The sequence below is a fragment of the Festucalex cinctus genome, chromosome 11 (assembly GCF_051991245.1).
Source record: "Festucalex cinctus isolate MCC-2025b chromosome 11, RoL_Fcin_1.0, whole genome shotgun sequence".
In the NCBI taxonomy this organism is placed as follows: domain Eukaryota; kingdom Metazoa; phylum Chordata; class Actinopteri; order Syngnathiformes; family Syngnathidae; genus Festucalex; species Festucalex cinctus.
The window spans coordinates 25,916,731-25,942,974 of record NC_135421.1 but is presented as its reverse complement, the minus strand read 5'-3'; the positions used below and the strand labels follow the sequence as shown (position 1 = coordinate 25,942,974).

Here is a 26,244-nt window from a genome sequence, read left to right as displayed (position 1 = left end):
GTATTTTGCTGCTTAACTCATATTGCACTAACACATTATTAACCAGAATATCATATTTAGACTAGTGGTACTGCATAGAACATATTATTGTCAATACCGGCATTTTTTTGTTTTGTTTTGGTGACCTCCACTTTCAGCGGGATATAAACACATTTGATAATTGGTCCATATTTTAGGATTTTCCCACTCATGTAATCAAATTCAGCAAAAGGCCTGATTATCGGCTATCTCTGAAAATTACCCTGAATGATTATCTTGTGGTGTGGGGTGGTTTAACAATGAAAAAGTCTCAATTATTTAGACTATTATGTGTACAATACTATTAATTTATCCTGCCCATTTTGTCAAAGGTGACAAATGGTTGAGGAAAATACACATGATACCAGTGAAGGTAGTACTCAAAGAGCTTGCATGCGTGAGATCAATTTTGACTGTTAAACATACAGTTTAGTTTAGTCACAATCTCACAGCTGTGAAGTGTGGAAATTGCCGGAGCCTGAGGGTATAATGGCAATATGTCTGGCTGTTAGAAGCAAATGAATCATCAATCACGTCACACAAAAAAACACAAAGCGCCCTGCGTCTGTAATGCTTCCCCGACTGTTGAGCAAACCCTGCGGATAATGGATTATGCGCTCAGTAGATCAATTAGCCAGGAGTCACACACACAAGAAGACGTTTAAGTCACAATCAATCTGAATCGGAATCGAGCATTGCAAGTGTTAGCTATGACATAAAGATGGCACTTGCAAAGTCTGCTGTCATTCCATTTACTGTGTAAATGTGATGGACTGTGTCATTGTGAAATGAAATGTAACAAGGTCAAGAGTCCATCCTGAAGAATGTCGGCCGAAATGGGATAATGCTAGAACAAGATGTTCTCTGATGGCCATCGGATGGGGGAGAGGGCGGGATTATCAGCTCAGGATGTTTATATTTTCTCATATGCTTTTTAAATCTAAAGCCGTGGGCGCTTTTAATGACTTCTCATCGCTTTGTATCACCTGTCTCTTTCTGACACATTGTAACTAATTATGTTGTTTCCCTCTGCTTGTGTTTTCTTGTCCTCACAAGCTCTCCCTGCTCGGTATGACGACTCAGAATAAAGCAATCGTAATTTGTTCTCTCAACAGGGGGCAAGTCCCGACTTTGATTTGTCACATCTGAGTTTGAGGTAGAATGCTGAGATGTGATGGCTGATGCTGTCTCCCGAGAATCACCCCCCGCATATCCATTTTCTGATACATCTAATAATGCGGCTGCGGTGTCGTATACTCTATGTGACCACTCTTGTCACAGGCGGTCATTTCAACCTGCACCTTTTTGAAAATCAGATATTACATTTTGATCTCATACTACACATCTCTGAGTTTGGCTGAAACATGTTGGGTTTCAGCTCAACACAGTGCTGTCTGGAATAGTAAATCGAGCATTTTGTGTCTTTCTTTTTGGCACATTGTTGATTTTTATTCAAGGACAAGCTGTGTTTTTGTGTTTCTCCCATTCTATTCCACAAAAGTGACAATCATCTGTCAAGAATTTATTGGAATTATTTTTTTTTCTATTGCCTTATTTTAGGTACCGTTTGCTAGTTGCACTGAAGTATTACCTAATGTAAGGAAGGCTATGTTTTTATTGTTTACAATCCTTCGGCTAAATTACCCGATATGTATGAAAAGTTAGAACCTAGAACGGAGCCTTTTAGCCACGTTCCCACCAAGTGGTAAGATTTAGCTCAGTTTGTATCACATAAACCAGACTCACATTTTCACCACAGGGTATGTAGGCGAGATGTTGTGTCTGCTACGCTAAACAGTGTGACTTCATGCCTAGCCAGCGTGTAATTATGCCTGTGAATCATACGAGTTCAGTAACATGCTGACGGCACCTGTTAAGAAGCGCTGCTATGAAACCTCCAGATCTCTTTCTGTTCATTCAGTTCTCTGTCAACTAATGAATGGGCAGAAGTGAATCGTAGCTATTTGTGAGCGATAGGGACCACGCTTAATAATTGATGCCACCCCCAGAAAGAGGTTTGCAAATGTGTATTGATGGCGACAAAGCATTTAAACCGGACCGTCACATTTCATCTAGCATGTACACGATCATGAACCCATGTCACATAAACAACCATATTCATCATTATATTCATATTCAACACAAATAATCTTCCTTCACATGGTAATAATTTGAAATGGGACTATTTGACCTTAGATGCCCTTCGATGTGTCCTAAAACCACCTCTACTAACAGCTCGCCACATGTTTGTTGTTTGAAGCGTGCATCCTGTGCTTGTTGTTGTGTAAACCAAACATGAACTTAGGACATATGGTTGAGATTATTCCAACAGTACATTGCTGTTTCTTGATGAAATGCACTCAGAACATGTGTAGTATTTTTTTTTTTCTTCCAGTGTGATCTCACTCTAATTGGAACTATGTGACTCTTGGGTAATAGGATGTGCCTGACCATCCGTGGATGAGGATTGGTCCAGGTTAAGAGTTGCGCTGTAGAATCTCATTTGGATTCAAACCAACTCAAGTAAAGCTTGTTTGTGTGTTCACCATCAACACTGCCTTGAGCTCTGACCAGCTGCATTTGTTTCTGACTGGCCCCGTGTGAGTTAACAAGCAAGGCGGCAGCAGCTCTCGCTCCAAAGTTCCCTCGGGCTACTCGTTGTGCGTTTCATGCTGCACATCCATAGATGGCACTGTGAGTCTAACTTTGCCGACGCTCTGCTTTTGGCTCTTTCATTTCGGCTCACATGGCAGTCGCCCTATTCTCTCTCGTCAACGCCCCCCATCCCCACCCCACCTCTGCTGTGGGTGATTGCGGCTCGAGTTCAAGGGGTTTGTTTTATCTGATTCCAAGGATGCCTTTTTTTTTGTTTTTTTGGCAAAAGGAGGGAGGAAGTGGTATTACTGGCGGTATTAGGAAATGGTTCTCATCACCATCCTGCCTTATCTCTCTCTTACGGCTCGCTTCCATATACAGTACAGTCATTCCATTGACAAGAACATTTTAATTCCATGACAGAGTATTTTTTCGCCCTTTTAATTGTTGTTCGCCTGTCTGGATGCAGGGTTGGTGTGCTTTTTCATAGGTAGCCCCTCAAGAGTTGTTGGTTTAATGGTATAGTATTTAGTCTAGCCTGCTTTGCTTAGTTTGCTGCTAGTGTAAACACCTCATCGTCATTCCACTTCACAAATATTTGCCATCACTCAGTACATTAGCCTAAACTTTGATGTAGCATATGTATTGGATGTCTGGTTTAAAACAGCGCAGTGTGACGCATCCATCCATCCATCCATCCATCCATCCATCCATCCATCCATCCATCCAATAGTGTGTTGAATAATTAAACTAATAAATAGTCATTTATGGAACATTGGCCCATTATTGAATACATGCTATATGCCTATTGTTGGTGCTTTAAGGGCCTCTCCAGTTTGATTTCTTTGCTGGCATTTTGTGGCATCTATACACAATTACAATCCTGTTATTTTAGGGGCGTCAATTATTCATGGTTTTTGCAAGTCATCCAAACTCCACAGAGGAAGGCCAGAGCCTGAACTGTGCTAACCAAACACAAGCAGTCACTTTTAATAAAAGAAAAGAGAGGGAATGCTAGGATGGGATTTTTCGATTCCATTGCTTTGGTCGACTTTATTTTATTATAAAGCAACACATTTGCTGGTTGCACATGAGCAATTAGTTCAAATTTTAGGAGCACAATGCATCAATTTGGGGGCAATCTAAAGCCCTGGCTAAAGCAGTTATTATGCCCATCCTTGATGATGTGAATGTGGAGCTTGCAATTTCTTGGGCTGGTCTGGGATTTTCTAATTCTGTCATGTTACTAGCCGAGGGAACAGAGCAGCCATTTGACCTTAGCTACTCGCTAATGACACTCATCAAAGCCCTGTACGACTGTCCCAGATCTACCCGCCCCATAACACCTGCGCTTGAATCTTTTCAAATGTGTCCTCCTCACAGCAATAGGAGGGCATACTTTTGTAGGGTAGCTACAAAAAAAATGCTAGACTGTTTGTTGTTCCTCCCATCCCCAGCAGTGCATGTGTGTTCAATCTCTTCTTTAAAAAAAAAAAAAAAAAAAAAGTTCGCTAAGAGGCTAATTGCTGTGGTTTCCTGTTGTCGGTTAAATTCCCAGAGCAGACTAGCACTGTTACCGGGAGTCTCTCTCTAGACACGCAGACAATTTCTGGGATTGTCAGACAGACCAAATCTGCTATCGACACTGGGTTTGCGTGTGCGCGACAGTGTGTCTGTGTTTGTGCGTGTGATAGTTTTTGTTACCACCGGAGTGTGGCCAAACCAGTCCAACTGAGACACCACCACCTCTCATCCCATCTGGAACATGTTAATTCAGCAATAACCCTCTCTCACTCTTCTCTCTCTCTCTCTCTCTCTCTCTCTCTCTCTGACGCCTCTCGTCTTGGCTTTTCTTTTTCCTCTCCCTCCTGCCCTCTTGCTCACTCCCTCGCTCTCCCTCTCACTCGGTCTGTATCTCTCTATCTCTTTGGTTCACGGCGGCAGGTCCAGTCAGGAAGCCCAAGTATGTGGAGAGCCCTCGCGTCCCTTCTGATGCCGTTGTTTCAGCGCTGAGGAAAGTGGGCGATAACAAGGAGTCAACCCGCAATGGTGAGTTTTGATTTTCTTTCATTCATTTATTGGTTTTCATTCTACTTTGGAATTGGAAATTAAAAACACAACAACAGCGTACTTACTTGGATCCTCATCATACAGTTAGTTACATGTGCCCCAAAGCAAAAGTGCTCTACTAGTCATGAGGTCTCCACAATGCAAGGACTGTATCACTTTCAACGTGAATGGTCCGTGGAACTAGCGCAGTGTCTGAACCCAATCCCGTCATGCAACCCCTTAAACAAACACCAGGGTGGCGTGTTTATTTGAAAGCGCGTGTTTGTATTACAGAGGAGTCCGTTTTCCAGTGTGCGGCGGGGATGCATTGTCTCACTCAAGCACTGCGTTCTCTCACTAATGTCATGACTTCAGTCACTAATTTCTCAGGAACTGTGCATGCACATGTGGTTTTGTTTCCACATTTTAGTGTGAGGTCAGCCTTTATGGTTACAGTGGATGCTCCAACTTTGAGCACAGTTTGGAAGGTGATGCTGGTGGACTTCTAAGCAACTGCAAAACAAATATAAAAGTTAGGCCCTCGTTTATAGTGGGGGTTACGTTCCAGACTTCCATATGATAGACACAAATCCACAACGTAGCGACCATATTACATATTGATTTATTTATATCCATTATGCATAATACCAATACAAAATATGCATGTGAGGTGTGTATGTGTTATTCTTGTCCTCTTAGGTTTTCCAAATTCTATACTGTACTATCTCTGACTATGAATGTGTGTGGCTTTAAAAGGCAGGGCCTGGCCTGGTGAGTAAAGTGGGAGTCAGTGAACGACAGTGTCGAGTTGGCTGGCTGCATACTGTGAACTAGCTAAGCCCGCTAGCCAGTTTGCGTGTTGAATGATTTTGTGTCTGTTATGACCATGCAAATAGTGTGTGATGCATTTTTTTTTAAACATTTTTATTTTGTTACTATTTGTCAATAAAGTGATTGAAATCGTTGACCACCTGGGATTATTTGAGGAATACCCAGTTAGGGTGTGCAATATGGACAAATTTCATATCCCCATACAGATGATTTTATATCCTGAGAATGTACAGTATATTCCAATATAGTTTTTAGGGGTGTGAATTGCCTAGTACCTGACGATTCGATTCGTATCACGATTCACAGGTCACGATTCGATTCGATACCGATTAATCCCGATACGAATGGTCACGATTCGATACCGATTAATCCCGATACGAATTTATAAGTCGATTGTTGCGATTTTTTTCCATTCAAATTTAGAAAATACTATCAGTAAATTTGTACATGTACACTGTAAGATTTGTATGAATATATTTATCTAAAACTTGAGGCTTATAACCGTGAGCCACTGTACACAAACAGTTTGCAATCTGTTTCACATTTGAACAGCATTAAAATAAAAATATTAAGGCTTAATGTGCCGTTCATATAACATTCTTCCATGCTCAAGGTGTGAATCCTAAAAAAAAAAAAAAAAAAAAATCGATTCTGCCGATTATTGAATCGATTCGAGAATCGCGCGATGTAGTATCGCGATATATCGCCGAATCGATTTTTTTTAACACCCCTAATAGTTTTATATATACTGTATAGTTATGTAATAACATGACATTAGCAGCCATCTTCTGGCCTCTTTTATCTGTTTCTTCCTAAAATACATATTTTATTTCAAACACACAATAAAATGAATTGAGAATGAGGGAATTGTCTCTCTGCTAAATCTGGTGCAAGTATCTCCTCATGACTTTTGATATTAATAAATGGATGTATTGTACAAATTGTCAACTGTCATTGTCAGTGACGTTCAACTTTGGATTATCTTCTGTATTTACGTCCTCCTTTGCGTCAACAGCTGTGTGTTTTGTAGTAATACGTTGTTGTGATTTTAGCCAAAGGAGGCTCACGTGCTCCCTGCAGGTTGTTGCGACGATGCAGGTAGTTTTATCTTCATGCGCAAGGCAGTTTAGAAAGTGACTGCACATGGCGCGTTCTCACGGAAAGTAGCGACTGTTACATACCAAAGCACAAGGGGTGTGTCCTGACATTCAGCTCGGTTAGAGCATTGTTTTGGCTTGGAGTGGGGCTATCAGCAGATAGTGGAGGCTGGATAAATGTTACCTCATGACAGCTGCATGCTGTTTTGCTGGCACTTGTGAGAGACCCAGATTTTCATTTCATGGGAATATGGAGACGTTTCAGTGGAGTAAGGTAAGTCATTGGACAGTGTTTTTATAATGTGCCTTTTTATGATTAATTTGTGGGTTTTTAGCACCACGTTGTCTGGTAGTATGAAGTTTGTACATGCTGTATGTTTATGATTTTCAATTATACACTGTATTGCTGAGTTCAGCTGTTGCAGGATAAGCTATGTTCAACAGATTTTCCCACAAATGTTTGGTGTGAATTACATCGGAATTGTTCAACCCTTGGGGCTTTTCAATTAAGAGGTTCTACTTAACTGACTTACTGTAAGTCACAGAACTGAAGAAAGGTCAGCAAGCTACCTGCGTCCTATTAAAAGCAGCCACCTGCAAGCTGTTAAAAAGGCGGACCCCCCTCACTAAAGTAGTTTACTGCTGGGAAATTACAGCAGCAAGGTAACTTATGCTACTCTTTATGTGCAATGAGGTACTATATAAAAGCTAATGACGTCGAATTGCAACAGCACAGCTGTAATACGAGATCCTGCGCACAGCGATGTGCGCGCATAATCACTTTTTTCAACATTGTATATTTTTTTTTAGCTGTTTTTCCAGTGCAGTTTATTTTGACAATTAAGAAGGTTCTTGTATGAATTGTGATTCACAATAAAAAAATAACTCATTGTTATGAAAGGTAGACAATTTTGCAGAAAAATATATTTCCACACAGCTCACGCAGCTCTGCCAATTGTTCAGAAGTGCATTAATATAGTCCCAGCTGCACAATTTCCTATTAAAGTCTTCAGGCAAGGACAAAACACAAACACATTAAGCATTCAAACGATTCTCTCTGGGTTGCCACTTTCATTGAATGTCATGTTTTGACACTGCCGATTTGTGGAACAAGGTTAGCGTTTGTACAAAAGCCAAAGCCTTGTAAACTCTTTTTAAAGTTTGAGGCAGGAGCCCTGAAATGATTGACGATGGTGAAGTGTCGTTTGGCCAACTTGAGTGCAGAAGAAGCTTTATGTTAAACGAGCCAACAAGGAACGATGAATGTCTTTTTGACCTCTTGTCACTTTTATGGCTTATTGTGGATCTCATTTTATTTCCGGCCACACTCATGTATGATTACAGTTCACGCGATGAGGTTGAATCCATCCATTTCTTTGTGTTTGAGTCTGGTCAAGTTTCCCATTGTTGTTGTAGCAGCAGGGCCAAGAAAAGGAAACATGTGTTTGACCTACAGTAGATTTGTCTCACGTAGCCGAGAGGGAATCGAGTTTCCAGGGTATGTGTGTGTGAATGCGCTTTTTAATTTTAGGCATGCGCCTCCGAGTGCATTTACGTTTCTTTTAAATGGGTGTCTGCGTGTTTTGGGTGAACAGGTGGATTTCTAACTGGCGCTCAACGGTTTCAGCTGTGCTCCGTCAATCAACTGAACGTAAGGTCCCATAATGACACTCTGTCACAGCTTCCAATGAGATTCAGGCTTAACACCTGTTGGTACACAATATAGGGGAGTAAAAAATAAAAAAAAATAAAAAAATAAAAGTATTATGGGTCCATCTTTCCATAACGCTCAGTGGAATGGCTTCGTAACACTTCCATATAATGTGTTATGCATTGACGTAGTTCTTACTCTTTTACTGGTAATTTAATTCGTTGTTGTATATCTGACAAGGTCAATAAATTTAAATTTATATTATATAATATTAAATTAATATTAAATGAAAGGAAACCAGGGGAATCAACTGTTGCTAACCTTTTTTTTTTTCTTTTTTTTTTTTTTCTTTCTTTTTTTTTTGTAACCTGCTTGTTAGAAAATGTAGAATGTGGTCATCTCCATCCATGCATTTCTGATTCTAGCACCAATATGTTCCGGCAATGTGCTTAGGATTATTTCACTGATTCATATGTCTTCATTTTGATGGATTTTCTTTTTCTATGTAGGATTGAACGTCTGAAGCAGCTGTGCAAACCATTTATAAAAGACTGCATAGTTGTCAAATCATCATCCATTGTCGCTTCTTAGAACTTCTAATCGACCCTATCTAGCATTTTGGAATGAATTATGTGTATTTATAGCTGCACAGATGAATGGGCTGTAATTTCTTTTGGGGCTTTTTGGGTAGTGATAATTCAATGTCTTACCGTGGCCTTTTAGGTTATTTGTTGATATTAATTCATGTCTGATAGTTTGGCTGCATGTTTTCTCACTTGGTTCATTAATCTGTGCTGCTTATTTTAGCGGATCAAACACCAGCATCATGTCTAATGAAGTGTTATTTGTCTCTTGTTGGTCCTCAGTAGGGCCTGACCGATTAAGACCAAGGTAATCGGCCGATATGAGCTCTTTTAAAATCAGAAAAAATCAGACCATTTTTATCTTTTTTTTTTTTTTTTTTTGGTTACACATTAGTACATTACAACATAAGACAAAGATAATGACATTCAGAAAAAATATTGTCAGATTTTTGCTGTTTTTTTTTTTTTTTCTCCTCTCTGTTCTAATAAAGTAAAATTAGTACTAAATGACAAGGTCAAATATTCTGCCCTGTAATTCAATCTTTATTGTTTTAAGGGACCAGAGAGGAAGTTATGTTATTCATTAAATATTTTTGTAATTAATTGGCTGATTATTCAATTATAGGAATTTTATTTTGCCAACAATCGCAGTCGGCCTCTGCCTCAAAAAATCCACATCAGTCGGGCCAAAGACCACACTGGCTAAATCCTCAAGTCTCATTTTATCAACATTCAACCTATTTATGGCGCAACGTGTAACTGGACACCATTTTTCCACGCAGTAACCGACATGAGAGCGCGCAGTAATTGTTTCAGGGGGGCTCATCACCTGGTAGCTTTAGAACTCAAAACGAGGAGGCAGGATGCATGTTCTCATGGAGGCTTCATTATAGCGGCCCCACTCTTGCGCTAGTGAAACTCCAGCTGCTAATGAGCACCGGCTGGATTGTATTCTCAGCAGGGAGAGGGCCGAGACAGCTCTTAGGAGCTCGTGTAGTCCCGCTTTCCTCCTCCTCTATCCTCCATCCTTCTTCATTCTTCCGGCATTGCAACGCAAGACCGCTATTTCACACCTGCTCGTAAACGGTTTGTTTTGTGTATTCGCTCTCACACGTTCCTTAGAATTACTAGAAACTAAAACCATTCTGTTTTTTTTTATTCCCCTCTCTTAAAGAATGCCAAAATCTAGACGCCTGAATTAAATAATATAATGTTGTTATACCAGTCTAGACAGTCATCTTTCAAGGCCGTATTGTGTTGTGGAAGCGCCATAAAGGAGAAAGATTGCCTCTTATATCCACTAAATTCACTTTTGATTCAACTTTTATTGCCAAATCTCTACATTTCATTGTGGCAAGGCAGAAAAGAGGAGCTTCAAATGTGCTGAATGCGCCCGTTGTAGTCATGTGGGCGCTCACACGGGGTCAGTTAATAACCGGGATTCATCAAGAAGAGAGGAGTTAATTAGAGCCTTTAAGATGCAATCATACCCAGCCTGATGTTTCATTAAACTTGGTAGAACGGTTGAGCATGGTCCATTTTTCTGGACGATACCGCCATCCCAAAGTCTGTAAATCTCATGTTCATTTATGCTTAGGCATAATGTTAATGTCGTCATTCTCCTGAAGAGAATCCATAAAGAGATGCGACGGCTTCCTCTGTCCTTGTTGAGGGTGCAGCATCGCTTTCATTACTGCCGTCGGTGGTCAATTTTATTACACTCGTATATTAATCTGATATATTTACATGAAGGCTCTGGCCATCTACACTTTTGTTTATTGCACTAATGGTAATGCTCTAGCGGTAGATCCTACTGCAGATCATGTACTTTTTATTTTATAAATATTTAATTCATTATAGTTTTGGTTAAAGTGATATAGTCGGACAATATTTGAAGATACTGCTTTTTACTTTTACTTGAGTCATATTCTTCTAAAAGAACATAGTTTTTGATTACTTGCCTCTGGAGCCCAGCCCATTGAAATGTTTCAAAACGCAGGTATTACCCTCAGTTCAGTCTTTCAAATTTCAAGAACCATCCACTTTAACAAGCCGACAAGTTATTGAACATAAACAAGCTGGCAACTAAAGAGCAGCTTTTCTGTTCAAGGGCATTTTCAAGCCAGTGTTGCATGTGTGAATCTCCGCTGAATTACTTTTTAATTCGTGGAATTTTCTGCGACGACTCTGCCACTGGACAGGCTTGCATTTAATCAAATTCACTGCCAGCGGCAAGTTGAAGAAGAAGAGAAGAAGAAGAAGAAGAAGAAGACGGAGAGTTTCAGAAGAATGAGCAAATGACGGCAAAAAGGGGGGAGAGTTGATGATGGAGAGCAGCGTAATAAGCTTGTGTACTTTGGACGTCTGCCTCCATCTCTCTCCTCCCATCTGTTCTTCTGTCTGATTTGTCTTTCATATTCCGTACTTGAGCAGCATACACGATGCATTGGATGGAGATGATAACTTATTTGCATTGGCTTTCTGCCTGAATCTTAAAAGCGACAGTAAGGAATATATACACTTTTTTTTTTTTCCCCAAGAGCTACAAAAACCATCTGCTGAATGACATCATGATTTGCAGACATTTTTGCACTCAACAGCAGTAACACTAAGTGAGCCCTTTAAAGAAAAAAATATGATGAAGATAAATGATAATAAGAGTAATAATAGTTGTCCTGTCATAGTTTTCATTTGAGAACTTTTGTTTTTTTCTAAAAACATGGTAACTTTATTCTATTTGTATATCCACCAGATCTACGTTCTTCCTCATCTCTTATTTATCCTACATATTTTATCTGTCATCTTTTTAGATAGTGCCCCCTAGTGTTCTGATGGAGACACAACACAACTGATATGCCTTGCGTTACAGACTACTGTATATTTAAATGAAGTGTGGTGGCTCATAGTGATGGGACTTTTGGCTCTTTCAGGGGAGCCGTTCATTCGGGAGCCGTTCACGTAAAAGAGCCGTTCAAAAGGCTGGCTCTTTTATGTTTTTTTTTTATTTTGTTTTTTTTAATGGCAATGCCATTTTCAAAAAATGATATGGAATAGTCTACAAAATAACATTCAATGAAGTTTAATTCTCTACTTAGAACATAAGAAAATATAAATGAGTGTTTTATTGTTGGATTTGCATGTCAGTGAAAAGATAATGGACACTATCCGACATTAAAATTAAAGAGACTGATTTGTTTTTCACATATTAACATTACGTTAATTTATTCTGCCTCACACTTGTGGAATGGGGGTTGTGGACTTTGAAGGTTACACTGTAGACAAACTCTATTTTGGAAATTGATTTTTGTGTACCATGTTTGTGAAACTATTATTTTGGGGTCAAATAGTTTGAAATAGCAAGTGGGAAAAAAACAAACAGTTTGCTGTGTTTCAGCAAACCTATGTCCACTCATTGATATTCAGAGGTTCCGCGCGTGAGCGCTGTAAACAGGCAGAAAGCCCTGGAAAGCAAACACACGCTCACACGGTTGCCATCACGCGCACACACACTCCACTCCAGTGCTCGTCCTCCCTCTCGGGGTGTGCGGCACCTGATCAGCAGCTGGATGGTGCAGAGCACAGCATTTGGCAGCGCCACTCGGGGGGGAGCGTGGCAGGCGCTGTCCCAGTGAGAATCGTGCTAACTCTCTCTCTCTCTCTCTCTCTCTCTCTCTCTCTCTCTCTCTCTCTCTCTCTCTCTCTCTCTCTCTCTCTCTCTCTCTCTCTCTCTCTCTCTCTCTCTCTCTCTCTCTCTCTCTCTCTCTCTCTCACCCCTCGTCCTCCAGAGCGGCAAGTGGAGAAACAGCCAAGCTCCTCCTCCTCCCCCGCCACCCAGGAACTGATGACAAGGCTGGGCTTCTTACTGGGAGAAGGCATCCCGGGTTCGGCGCGCATACCTATGGATGACAAGAATGAAAAGAAGGTATTTGATTTTCTCTAACTCCTCCCCGCTTGTTCGGGCAGCAGCTGCGGCCACTGCTGCGATGCAGAGATAGATAGATAGATAGAATGAAATAGAGCGAGATGGAGAGCGAGTGAGAAAGAGGATGAGAGAGGACTTGTGGCAGTGGTTTCAGAGGATTTTGTATTTTTGTTGCCGCTTCGTTCCTTTTAACCCCGCTTTGTATTATCTTTGGATGGGAATGTAGTGTAAGTGCCTCCTCTTGACTTTTATCCGCTCTGGCAAACAAATGTTTGAGATTGCTGCATTTAGCTTTATTCCAGTACCGGCTTTTCAGTGTTCTGTGTGTGTTAGTAACTTGAGTGCTGTCCCAGGGGCTCTTGAGTATGCAACAACAGTGTCTGAGCCTGGGTCCAGAAATAGAGTTATGTTGGTGGTCATGAGCTTCACTTTGTTTGGCTTCTCTAATTAAGAGTTGTGTGAGAAGCACAGTCCAGCACCATACTCCCTGTTTGTTTGGCGTCTTTATCGACAGTACAGACAATGTTCGAAACAGGAAGAGTCTTGGATCAACTTAATGCATATTGACATAAGATCAGGTTGGGGGATGGATTTTTTTTTATTTTTTTTTATTTTTTTTATCAAAAAAAAAGGGTTGACAGATTTTGACTTTTTAACAAACAGATTTCCTGAGGTAAACTATTACAGCCTCCCTAAAAGTAGGTATCTGTAATAATCCACTTCAAAAAACAGATTAGGGACATAATTGAATAGATTGTCAGTAATTAAATCGTTTTTGGCTCCCACGTTTTTTTTGCTTTAATCAAATAGACATTGTAGTGCTCCTTTTGGTGTGTGCGCTTTGGCCACCAGGGGGCAGTACAATACAGACATAGTTGCTTATAGTTATTACTGCAACACAAATGCTATTTGTTTGCCCAGTGTTTCGCATTGTTTGTTAGCTTTAAGCTAAACAGACTTGTTTGCAAAAGGTGAAAGTATATATGATTGGTTTATTCATGCACTTCTCTTTTTTTATGATTAGTTTGACAGTAAAGTTGAGCTTAGAGTGACATTAAACGAACAATGATCACTGCTACTATGTTTTAACAAACCTTGACTCATGAACCGAATGGTTCGAGCTGCATTACTTGATTGCGGCTAGTTAGAGGTTGATTCCGTCTCAAATAGTTGACGTCAGAGAAGGGAGGTCGAGCTACATCCACGCTTTATAAATATTAACTTGTTCAATCGTTTAAAAAGTAATTAGAAAGATCAACGTTTCAGTAAATATTCAAAGTGCAGCAATAAATATGGACAAATATAATTGTTTGTGGTGTGTCTTTTGAAGGCACAGACTTGTCTTCTGATTACATACCGTAGTTTTGTTATCTATTGTAGCCTCTCTTTTTTTTTTTTTTCAAATCCAATAATTTCTTTGCTTTTTGGGCAAAAGAAAAACATACAAATTTGGGGGACTCTCACTTTTGAACAATGACAATATTCAAAAACAGCCCCAAGTGACCATTACCACCTATTTTAGAATAATTTTATTCATATAATGTTCATTTTAATTTTACATTTAAATATTTTTCCCTTCTGTACAATTCATCAGGATTAAGTTTATGAATCAAAGTGTTGTGCGATGTGATTGGCTAGCGACCAGTCCACGCTGTACCCCGCCTCTTGCCCACACTCCGCTGTTACAAGCTTTGGCTCACCCGCGACACTTAAGTTCATAGAAAAAAGGACGGATGGCTGGATGGATGCATTGCAGAGTGTTGCACAGTTGGAATATTCAAATGTGTTTGTGGCGAGGACGCCCTTTGCAAGCGTACAGTGTTTTGTGTCGATTTAGAATACTTGTCAAAGGCGACGGTTGAACTGGATAACCCGCACAGATTCAGATTGTTATGGTTGTCATGCAGCTGCTGTATGGTTGTCACACATGCTCAGTGGCCTGGGCAGCATGCCATTTGTACTACAAAGCAGATATTTTTCAAAACACGTGAATTTCTCTCAGGCTGTATTTTGGTTCACAAGTGTGTCATGATCCTTTTGTGGAGCTTCTGCGTGTTGTTCTTGCATGATCTCAATCAGTAATGAACTTCATTATTCACCATTATTATCATTCGCCACTTATCATGTCCTCAATTTAGCTTCCAAATTGGGTTTTGATTGACAGTCCTTATTAGTTGAGGTTTAGCAGCTGTGGAATGATTCACCAAAACCTTGATTGGTTTTATATTATTGTATCCCACCAGTGGAAATTGCGGGGTGGGGGCTGGGGATGCATTTGGATCTGCTTCCCTCATCCCAAATTTTATTTGGATCATGTTCAGATTTTGTGTGGTTGTAGCAGATCTCCATATAGGCACGAAATGTTAAATCTTTAGTTTGGATGAAAATGTGAAGGATTCTTGACATTCTTTTCTCACAGTCCTGACATACCTGCAGTACTTACTGTACTTTTTTTTTTTTTTTTTTAAACAAATATTTACTTCAATTACAATTAGACACAACTCATCCTGTAAGAGCAAAACTACATCATTTTTCTGTGTGTGTATTTTTATCTGTAAAGCACTGAGCAAGTTCTCTCTTTAAAGAGGAGGTCAACCCCCCAAAAAATTCTTGACAATAATAAATGTGACCTCACCAGTTGAACTACAGTATTGTGGTTAATATTTTGTTTGTGGAATTTGAGTTTAGCAGCAAATTCCAGCTGTTTTTATCCATCTTAGGGGGCGGCCATTTTGCCACTTGCTGTCGACTGAAGATGACATCACAGTTGCTCAGGTCTCAGGTAACAACCAATCACAGCTCAGCTTCAGAAAACAGGTGAGCTATGATTGGTCGTTGCCTGAGCCTTGAGCAACACTGATGTCATCTTCAGTCGACAGCAAGTAGCAAAATGGCCGCCCCCTGAAAACGGCTGGATTTTGCTTCGTAACTCATATTGCACAAATGTAATATTAATCCGAATGTCATGTTTAGATTAGTGAGGTCACATATAACATATTATTGTCAATGAATGTTTAAGGTTGACTTCCACTTTAACAGCAATATTGTTTTTTATATATATATATATATATATATATATATATATATATATATATATATATATATCATCACCATCATATCTCCATTGCAGGCATATATAAGTGCTGCTCTGTTCATTTTCTTCTGCGCCAAATCATATGCTGCATCCCCCACTGCTGCATAGGGCTGCATATATTCAGTCACCGTGAGTGTTAGTTGTGTGTTAAACCTGTCTCAAAGCTGCATGCTAAGGTTTTTTTTTTTATTTATTAGTACCGCAGTTACTCTTACTCCTTGCCTTGAGTCAACAGACACATTTGTGTGATGTCTCTGTTAGTTAACACTTAGTCCACCGTGGTCCACATCTCTTACAAAGTTTCATTTGGATTATTTGTAGGGATGCGTCTGTCCTGTAAAAATGCTCTGATATGCCATTTGTTAAACACATTCCTGGTTCAAGCCTGAACTTTCTCTCCTCCCCAGTGCTCTGTGACAAACCAGGGTATCAGCCCCTGCTCCACACTGACCAGCAGTACGGCGTCGCCCTGCACAGACAGCCCGTGCTCCACGCTCAACAGCACCGCGAGTCGGCCCCCTCTCAGCCGCGCCAGCCCCTGCGGGACCATCACCAGCCCGAGCTCCACACTCGAGAGTAAGGACAGTGGAATCATAGGTAAGAGAAGCTCCGTGCTATCTGTTTGACAATGACAAAGAAGTCTTTCTCGGCAGTTATTTTTCAACACGTGTTGCAGACTTCAAATGAATAATTTCATGCTGGTACCATTTCACTCTTATTTTTAAACAGGATTGCATCCACTGAGATGCTTGTCGTGTTTTTCAGTCTGCTTTCATCCTGCTCTGGTGATGTTTCATTGATTTTCAAACTATATGTTGGATATAAAGGTGGGGAAATCACTAGCAAACTTTACGATTACGTGACTGGGAGCTCAGTGGACAAAGCGGATGATGGTCCGGCAGAGCAAACAAATACAGCTCAAAGCCGTATGACATAACACAAAACAGTTTGGATTTTCAATACTGCAGCGTGTACAGTCTTCAAAGAGCACAATTAGCATGAGTCTGTCATCCTGTCTCCCCAGAGCAATTGATAGCAGGCTGATAAATAATTTATGGCGGCTGCCATATAATGCACACCAGTCATGGCAACTGGCCAGGAGGAGACATGCTGTCGGCTAACATTTATAGTTGCCGTGCATGGAGCTTCTTCACTTTTTGTTAAATCTTGTGAGGATTTTTATGACGTTTCTGAACAACATCCCATCCATCTCCATAACGAGAGCGGAACATGGGAAAACAAAACAAAGGTAGGTTGTTTCCAGTAGTCAGATCCTTGATTTATGCGATTACCGGTTCTTACCCTTTTGATGTTTTACTCAGACTCTGAATTTCTAAAGCACATTAATCCGACTTTACGATGTTTAAGCTCCTTGGTGGAATTACAGATACTTTGAAATATAGTTCCGATCCATTTCTTATTTAGACAACGTAAGTCAGACATTTACAATTGATCCACAAACATCTCGACACCATGAAACTATTGATCTGGTTTTGCATGACACAAGATCAACCCGGTGGTCACTCAACTACCTTTTGTATTGTTGTTGACATGACCAGTTGCCTGTCACTGTGTAACTTTGGTCTCTTGACTCACAAGTTTGCTTAGTGTGGAAGGCTGGGCTGGCCTTAGAAGATTAAGGGATTTCTTCTCATGACCTGTCTGGACTCAACAGAACAATGTGACATGAGCTATGGGAAGTTGTGCTACATCCACGATGACCTCCACTGTAGCACAACTCCTCCAGGCAGTGCAATTCTCCTCATTACAACAATGGCAACAAGAATTTAGAACATTAAGCATATGTATTTAGAATGTGCACTGTATAAAAGCCAACACTAGCCACGGATGCTACATTGGTGCAACAACTAATTGATTAGGAAATTAATCGATAATTATTTGTGATACTTTATGACTCATTTAGATTAGAAGTGTCAAAATTAATCAATTAATTTATAAGTAATCAATTATCAAATTAATTCACAACTATTTTAATAATTGAGTAATTGTTTGGAGCCATTTTTTTTATTTACATTTATCTAAATCCTTTTCAGAATATCAGCAGTAATTGTTCACTGATTTCTGTAGTCCATGAAAGAAGACTCATTTATCTTCTGTGTTTAATTAAAATAAGACATTTGCAAACATATGATTTTATTTTGGAAAACAGTGACCGAACCGGTAACATAGTACAAACATCAATCTCCTGCTGTGTCCTGTTTTTTGTGCAGGCACAAGATATTTTTTACAGATAGTCGTTGAAAAAATTCTAAATCTGTTTTGGAAATGGTTAAACATGCACAAATTCTTCTTCATCTGTCTGACCCTAGCCACCATCACCAGTTCCTCGGAAAATGACGATCGCAGCGGCTCCAGCCTGGAGTGGAGCAAGGATGGCAGCCTGAGAGGCAACGGTCGCCATGGCCTGGCGCAGACGATGCGGGCTGACACCTGCTCTCCCGTGGCAGAGGAAGACTCCAACGGCGCTTCCGCCGCGCCGGCCGATAACGCGGCCAAGACAGACCAGCAGCACGGCAGCGCGTTAGCAGTGGCGGCTGTAGGACCTCCGCAACCATCATGCCACACGTCTGAGGGACCAAATCAATACTCACAACAATCATCCTCTCTTCTGATGATGCCCAGGCCCAACTCTGTAGCAGGTAAAAGTCTTTTTACTTCCATTTTGGAGCCACCATCAAATTTGCCACTTGCCACCAAATGGTACGGTTTAGTTCTGTTCTATATGGTATGGTTCAGATTCAGATCAATAAATCTTGAGCAGGGTTTGTGTCAGGATGATAAGTGTCGGCTATTTTTGTAGTTTGACATCATGGCAGCCTGACAGCAAGTTACTTTCCAATAAATTCAATAAAGAAAATATAGCTGTCATAAATCCTTCCCTCTGTCATAATTAACGCTATTACAAGCCCCTTCCACTCGACATGACAATTCTTTCTCTGTTGCCAATCAAGCGAGTAAACAGACGTGGCCAAAACTGAACCGAACCGCTTGGTTAAAACAGTACATGAGACCCAGTAGCCTAATAACCTTGCTCATGTTGGCAACTGAAGCCGTACTTGTCTCACGGGTGCGTTCAAGTGTAGCTGCGAGATGACAAGTGGCTGAAACGGAAGCGCGTTGGAACTTCTTATGTCAGCAAACGCGACAGGACGCAAAAACCAGACGCGCAGATGTTAAGTCAATGAGGACGTTCCGTTGTAGGCCGGCGGCGCGCTGTAAGGATTATGCATGTGTTGTGTGTCCTTCCTTGACTGGCTTGCAAGCCACTGTGTGACTTGATCTCTTCTGCATTCCTGACTCGGAACGTCCCTTTTATGGCCGAGTGCTCCATATTCACACAGCTGTGACAGTTGATATTCCTCGCTTACCCCCCTCGCTCTCACCCGCCTTCGGTCACCACCAGCGGTCTCTCCTGCCGCTTCCCTCTATTTTTGTTGTTACTGCCTTTGACCTTGGGGTTTTGTTTGCTATTTTAGCATATTTTAAAAAGCTCCAACTCGTGTATGAATGTCTGGGGCCCGTAGAGATCAAGTCATCACAGGCGGTCGTGATTTAGCTTAGCATCAAAAGAGAGGAGCATGGACCACCCTGTGAGAAGTTATTATTCTGTGCTGAGTATAGGATAATTGTTTGATTCTGTAAGTAAGTGAATTATGGGACTGCTGCAGGCTAGTCTGCAGCTCTCTATAAAATATCACACTGGACATCTTAATCCATGCGAGAAACTGGCTGCACATGCTAAATATGACAGCAGGAAGCCTGAGGCACCAGTGAAAAGGGAGACTAAAAAACAAATAACACTGGAAACACTCCAAATAGTGCCTTTATTCTCCGCACCGTTTGCACACATTTTGTTGTCAGCATATTTTGTTCCACAGATCACTTGAATCTGTGCCCACATTGCAATTATAAGGTTGTCCTTGACTGACTTTTTGTGGTCTCCAGAGTCCCAAACCTTTTTACATGTCTTCTTGACATTAATAAGAATGGCGCGGTCACATACAAGCTCGTAAAGTGAGCAGGCCAGGAAACGTCCGACAGTTCACATGTGTGGGTTCGTATGCTTCTTTCTTTATGTGTGCGTATTCCGAGAGTTTATGGGCTGATGTCATAGTTATGCAGCATTGCCCTCTGGGGTGCCTTCACAATTCACACCTCCAATTTTACGTGGTGCGACAAATCCCTTAGGGAGGAAATCAAGGACATGGGAAGACTGCTTCATTTATACACAATTACTATGAGCTGTATTAAGTTTCAGTTGGGAGAAATTGTAGTTAATATAGAACATGTTTTATCCTAAAGCAATGTTTTGTTTTTGTTTTTTTGCATGGACTCTCCTACGGTGGCAAAATGTGACTCGGTCTTTTGCGGTTTGCGGTTGAAAAAATTGCGTTATTCTATATGCACACTTGCACACAGACCCGAAACGTGATTACATAGCGGTAGCATAGCAGAAATGAAATATAATATATATATATATATATATATATATGTATATATATATATATATATATATATAATACATATAATATAAAATATACAGGGGAAGCAAAAGTATATATATAAAAAAAACAAAACTCATACAATAGTTGTGTATCATATTAAAAAATCTGAAAAGAAACAGAAAAAAGTACTGCCCACTTTTTCCTTTGCACAGCCCTAACTTAAAAAGTTCACATATGAGATGTTTACTGAGCTCAAGACTTGGGAAATGTTTCTGACATCATGGATGTGGAACCAAGTTTGACTTTTGAGGTGTCCCACTTCCAGGAAATTGCTTGTTCTCGATAGTAAAAAGTATTTTTGTAAGGTATGCCGTCGTGCAGACAGTTATATCGAATTTTATCATCGTTGATCATGCTGAGCATGATGAAACACTTTAATTTCCACTAGGTAAGTGCCAGCACCTGTGGTCTTGGGTCTCAATCCTCATATTTCATGTCCTGCCTGGCAGCGCCTATTCTCTCGATTAGATTATCTGTCTGGGAAGAACAGTCTTTGCTTCGTGTGTTGGGGGGAAAAAGTGACTTTTTTTTTTTTTCAATGGAGAATAACTGTAATAAATACTTGAAGACAAACTAACTTAAGAAGCAAGTTTATAATCTTTGCAAAGTGGTCAGACAATTCGACATGCAGACCTGCAGCTTTTCCAAGATCTTGCCTTCAAACGTTGATTTTTATCTCTTCCGAAATGTAAAATTTTCAGACCATCACATGTGATGTAGGAAGACATTTGATCAGATAGAAAACATGATAGCATGATAGGATTCCGGAGTGGTCAGTCTCAAAGTGGAAATGCTTTCAGTTGGTTGGTTTCACGACCCCCACCTTTCGCTATTGTTCATGAGCAGACATACTGGAGTTGCTCTTGAATACAGTAAACAAATTAGTTTTGTGAGTCACAGTTGTAGGTGCAAGAATCCGTCTCGTATTAATTGCGAAAGGAAACTTCACTAGTGGGTGGAATCAAAATGCACCAAATCTGGCATGCAGAAGATTATAATTTGCATTATTAATCACTAACATATGGGCTCTTTTGTTTATAGCTGGACACACAGGTGCTTCTCATTTTCAGTGGTTGTTGAGATCTAATCAATACTGGTAATTATAAATCAAAATAAACTGCTTGAAAATTAAAAAAAAAAAAAAAGGAAAAAAAATAGCAGTCTGTTTTTACATAAATGAGTTTCCTGTCCTAGATTCTCATAATTATACTGTAGGTACTTGGAATTACATATTTAACTGAAGCCTTTTTAAAGGGATCATAGAGCCAAGGAGCCATGTTGTCTTCTTGCCACTGGAATCCCATATTTATCGTAAGTGAGCTGCTTGTAGTTGAGGTATATGAAGTATCAAGGGTGAGAGTGGCTGTGGAATGGTGTTCAGCGATTCAGCAGAGCTTTGTGGTCTTGCCCAGGATGAGCGAGCGCTCACTCCAGTTTCCCTTTTCTTCTTTTTCCAAGGTCTACTGTTTTCCACATTGTATATGTCGGGCTAGGATCGTTTGTAAGGCTGCATCATCTCTTTGTCTGTGGATTATTGGCAAGCAAAGTCATGAACACTTTCGATTTGAAGCTTTTACGTGTGAGACGTCTGTAGTAACATTTGCAGCTCACATATGTGTTGTATTAGAGGAGCTGAAGTCATCTTCACCTGATATGAGACATATTTAAGGACGCCACGCAATCATCGACTCAATCTGCTCAAGTATGACTCGAGTATTTTAATTTGGCTCAGACCATGAATGTTGTCATTTCTAACAGTGTCACCTTGTTTAAAGACAGAGGCCTTTATCCTAAGTGTGTTGTGATGAATTGCCGTTGTCATGGACTTCATGGGTTGACTGAGGCAAGAAAAAGACGAAACAAATAAAACTCCAGCTCTGCCAAAAAAAGGTCACAGCGACATCTGATGAAATGTCCTTTCTCCAAGAATTCTTTGTGTCTGTATGTCACTGCAGCAGGGCTCTTAAAGGGGCGCATTGTCGACTCGCTGCTGTCACAGTAGAGCTCAGTTAAGTCCGATTGACGGTACCCAGTGGTTTAATAACTGGCGAGGATCTACTACACCCTGTGCAAAACATTGCAGAGATTTTATTGATCTAATGGTGGAGATAGTCTGTTGTTTACACCAGCATCATATAAAAGGCAATTAGGGAAAAAAAAGAACATAGAAAACATACCAAATGAAACATAAACACAGTGACAGGGTTTGTTGGACATTTCACATAAATGAAATATACATCAACTAATATATTTTTCAGGCAGATACTATCCTAAGTTTAAAGCTGGACTTTGTAACAATTTGCCCCAAAATATCTTTACAATAGTCTTTGTATTTGACCATTTATGACTGAAACATTTTTTTTGAATTAGCTGTCTGCGGCTGTGACGTCATGTACGCATTGTGTACGTGAAGAACGGAAAATGCAGTTGAATTTTTCGGCCACAGGTGGCAGTAGCGATTCAAAATTCCGTTTTCTTGCGTTCATTAGCTTTAATTCGCTTCCATTCGCGAATTAGCTTATGATGGTGTTTCAAGAGAGGAGGACATGCAGAAATACAGTGAAGCCTCCAAAGTTGAACACATCCAAAATATGCCTGGGAAAATGAATCCAAACTTGAAATTCACAATAATAAGCCAGATTTTGGTTTGAACTCGCACAACCGCCGCATTGAATAGAGATACAGTAATTATTCATCCTCAGTCATCACTCGAGGCTAGATGTTAATTTATTGCTCTTTGAGTCTTCCTTGAATTTTATCACAATACTGCACTATCATGAAAATTGGAGTCACAATGTAGTTCTGTAGGAATACATAAAGGGAAACCAATACTCAGAAAGAAGCTTGAATGCTGATATCCTACAGACAGAGGCTGGAACGCATCAACAGTGTGTTTCAACAGAAAGCCGAAGAAGGAGTTGTTTAAGCCTGTATAAAATTGTGCCTAGCAAGGAAGATTACTGGATGAATTACAAAATGGAAAAATGGTTATCTTGCTGAATGTGTCATTTTCAGAAAGAGCACGTAAAAGTCAGGTTTCGGCTTTATCCGTAGAGAGTTCTAGAGCGAAGCTCCTCTAATAGTCACTATTGGCAATGCGTACTTTTATCCCGCTTTGCACCTTTAACTTGTGTGTCCTCCTAATTGTCCCACACGCTCCTCTTTCATAAGCCTCTCTCTACTCCCTTGCCCGACTCCTGCCAGGACCATTGATTAAATCCACACTTTCTGCTCAATTCAAACTGAAATCAAACACTGGAAACCAGAGTTCTCGCTTCTTTTTTTTCCCCCGCCTTCGGTGTATCCCGCAGATCACCCTCTGCCGCAGCCTTCCTGCGTACAAAAGTTCAATACATGCATGCCGGCGGTGAGGGCAGGCATGGTGACACTCTTCTCCAAAGCGTCGCATTCATTTTGCGAGTGCGAGTGAGAGAGTGAGGGGCAGCTGAATGCTGTCAGTGTGCCTGCACGGGGGCACTGGGCCACAGCAATTGCTTTTGTGGCCTCACTGAGCTCATCCGCTGGGAGCCCCCTCCAGAGACTTCGCTAAGGAGCTGCGCCGCACTTGCGTACGGGCCTAGTTGATGCCGGGAAGAAAAAAAGAAAAGGGAGGTTTTCCTTGAATTTGCACCACTCATGCTTCTGACGTAAGTTGCTATTTTCTCTTCTGAATTTTGTTTGTTTGAATTGTATGAATTAGGGGTGGGAACCTCTGGGTACCTCACGGTACGATACGATATGCGATACAAGGCTCACGGTAACGATTATCTCACGATATGCCGATATATTGGTATTGATAAATCCACGATAATCCAGGATAAAACTACTCAAGACATAAACTGATGTTTTTTCAATGAGAAAATAGTTTCCTTTTGTATCATCACTGAAACACAATATTAAAATTGTTGTCTTCTTCACAGTAAGTACTTTAGTGTATTTTTTTTAAACAAATACAAATGTCTTCTTAACAGGGACAACATTCTGTGAACAAACATGTCAGTCAGTCATTTAGTCAATTGTTTCATTTTGTAAACTGTGACACATTTTTTGTGTAACATTGCAAAAGTAAATAAAATAAAAATAAATAATATTACTTAAATCTAATTAAATCACGATTAATATTCCTCAGAAATTGTATGCTTCAAAAAGTCAAATCATAAAATATGTTTTAAAACTTTAAAATTGAAGATATAATACACATTTTTCATAGAAACGTATGCAGTTGCCAGACAGATAAATATGTCTTCCACAAGTAAAAGTAAACTCATGAGTCTTCTTTGCCTGAAGACTTCCGTACATTTCCCCGCCACTCTCATGATGGGCTCCCTCTAGCGGCCCGCCAAGTAATTGTTCAATATGTAATGAACAATGGAGCCGTTATAGCGGCTGTATATTAACTACAAATATCGATACTTGGCGTAGGTGTATTGATAATCTATCATAATTTATCGAGATATCGTCACACTGCTAGTATGAATGGTAACTGCTGTTTATGACTAGACAAAATTGTAATTGATGTCCACTTCTTTTGTTCTGTTGTTTAGTTTTAATTAGTTGGACATTACAGTGATGACGTGACAGAGCCACAGATTGAAAAAGAGAAGAGTTGGTCTCTCTCAACCGGCTCTGATAAGGTAGCGCGCTCGCCGGTTTTGATTCTGCCCTTCAGCAGGACTGAGCGCGTGTCACCATGGCGATTGCTTTATTCAACAACGAGCAGCCAATTAGAGGCAGTCCTTGAGATATTAATGTACATTAATGCGCTCACACAGACTCGCACTCATTGGCTCGCCACGGAGCTCACCTGCAGATTTGAGTTCCGCCACCAAGTACCTTATATTCGATTTGAGAGCAATAATAGCACATCTTGGTCTCTTAAAATACATTCCCAGAGTATTACACGGACAGTGTTTTGAATTATGACTCAATGTGACGTGTTTGGCACTGGACTGATTGCGGTTTGATTTACATACGGTGTGCGGTCTGTTCTGTGCAACGGGCTGAGGGAGAGTATTGGGCTGTTTAGCAGTCATCTGCAACGTTTCTGCGGCTCGCTAGAAATGATTTCCCTCCGCACTCGTATAAGCGGTAAAGGTAATATAACCTCTGTTTGTGGAGAAAGAAAAGCTGAGAAATGAGAGGTCAGTTTTGAGACGAGAGTATGTAGAGCTGTATCTTTTTTTCCCTCCCCGCACAAGAAGCTCACACACCGGCCAAAAAGTTTTCCCTCATCCTCTGCAATTGCTACTCTGGTCCTGATCAAAGCAGGAAAAGATGCAAGGTGCACGCTCAGCAATTTAATCACCAGAGCCTTTTATGGATCAAGCTGTAATCTGACTGGATAGTGTTTTGAAGGGAATCTCGCAACTGGACACAGACTACCTTTCTACGATGTCTTTAGTAATCTTTAGATGCGCACCAAACTTGATTGGATGCTAGATAAGCGTTATACTGTATAATTTTGGACTCTATCTACACATGAGTGTGAAAATGACTTGAAGCATGTCTGAACAAGCAGCTGCCAGTCACCCATCCTCTCTCTTACTCTGGAGCTACTTGGCGATTGCTAGATGCTAAGCTAACTTGTTCTGCACAAGCTGTGACTGACTTTCCAACAGACTCCATACGATAAATAATCTGATTCTAATTCTAAAAACACACCCTAAGAATGAGATAACAGATGTTCAGATTTTCACATCCAGCAACCCAGAGAGGATAACATAAAGAAAAAAAACGGGAAGTGTACAAATGCTGGCAGCAGATAGAATATAAAAGATCGAATCAGCGCATACAGCCGAGGGTTCTGGCAATCCCAAACCAGATCCACAAACACGTGCGCACAGGAAGAGAGGAATTAGGATCTCAACCATTCATCAC

At 40.5% G+C, this 26,244-nt stretch overlaps 1 protein-coding gene across 4 annotated transcripts in view; it reads left to right on the top strand.

The window, feature by feature from the left end:
• Positions 1 to 26,244, top strand: part of tanc1b (tetratricopeptide repeat, ankyrin repeat and coiled-coil containing 1b) — an 86,041-nt gene that overhangs the window by 30,779 nt on the left and 29,018 nt on the right. For 3 of the 4 annotated variants that reach the window (XM_077536510.1, XM_077536511.1, XM_077536512.1), the window contains 4 exons: positions 4,558 to 4,662; positions 12,611 to 12,747; positions 16,249 to 16,438; positions 18,172 to 18,501. In XM_077536510.1, the coding sequence (XP_077392636.1) occupies positions 4,558 to 4,662; positions 12,611 to 12,747; positions 16,249 to 16,438; positions 18,172 to 18,501 (762 nt within the window). Of the gene's footprint in view, positions 1 to 4,557; positions 4,663 to 6,762; positions 6,865 to 12,610; positions 12,748 to 16,248; positions 16,439 to 18,171; positions 18,502 to 26,244 lie in introns of those variants that run through there. The other variant, XM_077536513.1, reaches the window with a different exon arrangement.